The 2523-nt window shown below is 45.9% G+C and overlaps 1 protein-coding gene across 1 annotated transcript in view; it reads left to right on the top strand.

Annotated features, from left to right (window-relative positions):
• The window catches only part of LOC145049694 (uncharacterized), a 921-nt gene extending 84 nt beyond the window's left edge, over nt 1-837 (top strand). Inside the window, 5 exon segments of the mRNA XM_078998068.1 lie at nt 1-78; nt 146-266; nt 269-482; nt 484-573; nt 666-837. The exon segment at nt 1-78 is cut by the window's left edge and continues 84 nt beyond it. Coding sequence (XP_078854194.1) covers nt 1-78; nt 146-266; nt 269-482; nt 484-573; nt 666-762 — 600 coding nt within the window. The 3' untranslated portion in view covers nt 763-837.
• Nucleotides 838-2523: the final 1686 nt, after the last annotated feature.

Genomic DNA, 2523 nt, shown 5'->3' on the forward strand with positions numbered 1-2523 from the left:
GGACGAGAAAGAAAGGATTTCTCAGAGCAACCCCCCAGGTTCCAGACCCAGGAGTCAACTTTCCCGTATGAGCATTCGGTACATGTATCAGTCTGTGGAAGAGTGAAAGGGTCATAACTATTGAGGATCTCCCCCCTAATCTTAGATAGATCGTCTGGGGGTTCGCCGCGGCTCATTGCTGTGCTTACACACTAGGCTACCCTTTTCCGAAAGCTCCTCGGGACCACCTACCACTAGTCTTCGCCCGGAGGGGTTTATTGCACAAAAACGCCGGGACGCAGGCTCCCGAAGAGGGAAGCCCAACGAATGTCAGATGCAAAGCCCCGCACCTCATTAAGATCATATTGGCATACTCTCCGAAAAAAGAAAGAGCAGACCCCATTGAAGACGAGAGTGAGGTACAACAAGGCCATTTCTATCCACCGCCATTCTCACGGAGCCGTACGTGGACGTTACCACTCATACAGCTCCCAGCCAACAAGCAGTTAGCCTTCCTCTACAAGGAATGGAAGTGTGGGTGAATCGACATCCTATAGAGGAATTCGCTTTTTATTTTCAGCAATAACATGATAAGAGCATCCCTTTCACAAAAACCTACGGACCCCCCCCCCCTATCCGGCCACTTCAGCACCTTGAATCTTTTTTTATTTTGAAAAAAATAGCATGGTGGATCAGGACGAGAATGAATCCGGTAATCCAGGACATACTCATCCTGGAGCTTATGCTCTCCTCTGGGGAGGGGGTTTTTATAGAGAGAGGTAAGTCGAGGGTAGCCTCCCGCTTGACCGATTTCTCGGAGTCGGAGGAAGATCTCTCATCCGATCATCCTGAACACGAAGGAGCTGCTCTCGATGTGAGATCAACAGCAAAAGAAAGAAGAAAAGGGCCATGATCCTATGTTCGTTTTCGCCCTTCTCTGATGATGCGCTCCTTGATCGCGGTGCTACATACTGGAAAAAGAAAAAGATCTCTCTATTACTTTGAGAAGAGAATCGTTGGTTTGACCGACGGACTACGTGGGAAATACGAGATCTAGGCAAGCCGCTACATGTTCTCCCCTTGCCCTTGAACGATAGAAGAACTACTTATCTTCTCTTAGGTAGCGGTCAATCGGTTCGCATCTATGGTCAATCAATAGGTCCGCGGATCCATTCTTCTATACGATAAATCGCTATCTCGTAGCACCACCACGACACCGATTCCCCGACAAAACCCCCGATTTCCCGAGAGTGAGATAGCCGATAGTAGTAGACTAAGGCCGCTATTCCTGACAAGGAATAGAGTAAGGCCTTTACCGATGTGCGCAGAGTATCGAAAGGAACCTCTCGGAGAAGTTCCGGGCCTCGGCAGCCCTCCTTTCTTATCTATTTTCATATATAATATAAAGAGAATAGAAAGCGTACTGACTTTGACTGCTATCTACGATGCGATCAGGGGGGAATAGCGCAAGGGCTTAAGTCATCGATTCAAATCCTATCTTTTTGTCGGTATGCTGCTCCGCGAGTAAGGAGCGAGAAAACAAAGTGGGCTGTGGTGATGTCAGAATTTGCACCTATTTTTATCTATTTAGTGATCAGTCCGCTAGTTTCTTTGATCCCACTCGGTGTTCCTTTTCCATTTGCTTCCAATAGTTCGACCTACCCAGAAAAATTGTCGGCCTACGAATGTGGTTTCGATCCTTTCGGTGATGCTAGAAGTCGTTTTGATATACAATTTTATCTTGTTTCTATTTTATTTATTATCCCTGATCCGGAAGTCACCTTTTCCTTTCCTTGAGCAGTACCTCCCAACAAGATTGATCCCTTTGGATCTTGGTCCATGATGGCCTTTTTATTGATTTTGACGATTGGATCTCTCTATGAATAAAAAAGGGGTGCTTCGGATCGGGAGTAAACACTAGTTACATTACAGGGGAAAAATCGGGGCGAAGGACAAAAGAAAGAAAGAGCGACCGATGCCTACATTAAATCAATTGATTCGTCATGGTAGAGAAGAAAAACGGCGCACGGACTGTACTCGAGCTTCGGATCAATGTCCCCAGAAGCAAGGAGTATGCCCGCGTGTACCAACAAGAACACCGAAAAAACCGAATTCAGCTCCACGTAAGATAGCCAAAGTACGGTTGAGCAATCGACATGATATATTTGCTCACATTCCGGGGGAAGGTCATAATTCGCAGGACCATTCTATAGTCTTAATAAGAGGAGGTAGAGTGAAAGATTCGCCAGGTGTGAAATCCCGTTGTATTCGAGGAGTCAAGGATTTGTTGGGAATTTCGGATCGAAGAAAAGGGAGATCAAAATATGGTGCAGAAAAACCAAAATAGAGATGAATGGAAGATGCCTCTGGAACTCTTTTTTCTCCAATTTAAAGTACGAAGTTACTGGCTCTAAGAAGGCAATTGCACCTTAGCCCATGGATTGATACGAAGACTACTATACAGGGAAAATCTCTTACTCGACTAGAACGGATCCCGAGACTTCACCCGTTCCTTTAAACTGTTGGGCACTACATTCTATAATG

This window comes from Lactuca serriola, chromosome 5 (genome assembly GCF_051521515.1).
Source record: "Lactuca serriola cultivar US96UC23 chromosome 5, Lser_US96UC23_V15, whole genome shotgun sequence".
Taxonomy (NCBI): domain Eukaryota; kingdom Viridiplantae; phylum Streptophyta; class Magnoliopsida; order Asterales; family Asteraceae; genus Lactuca; species Lactuca serriola.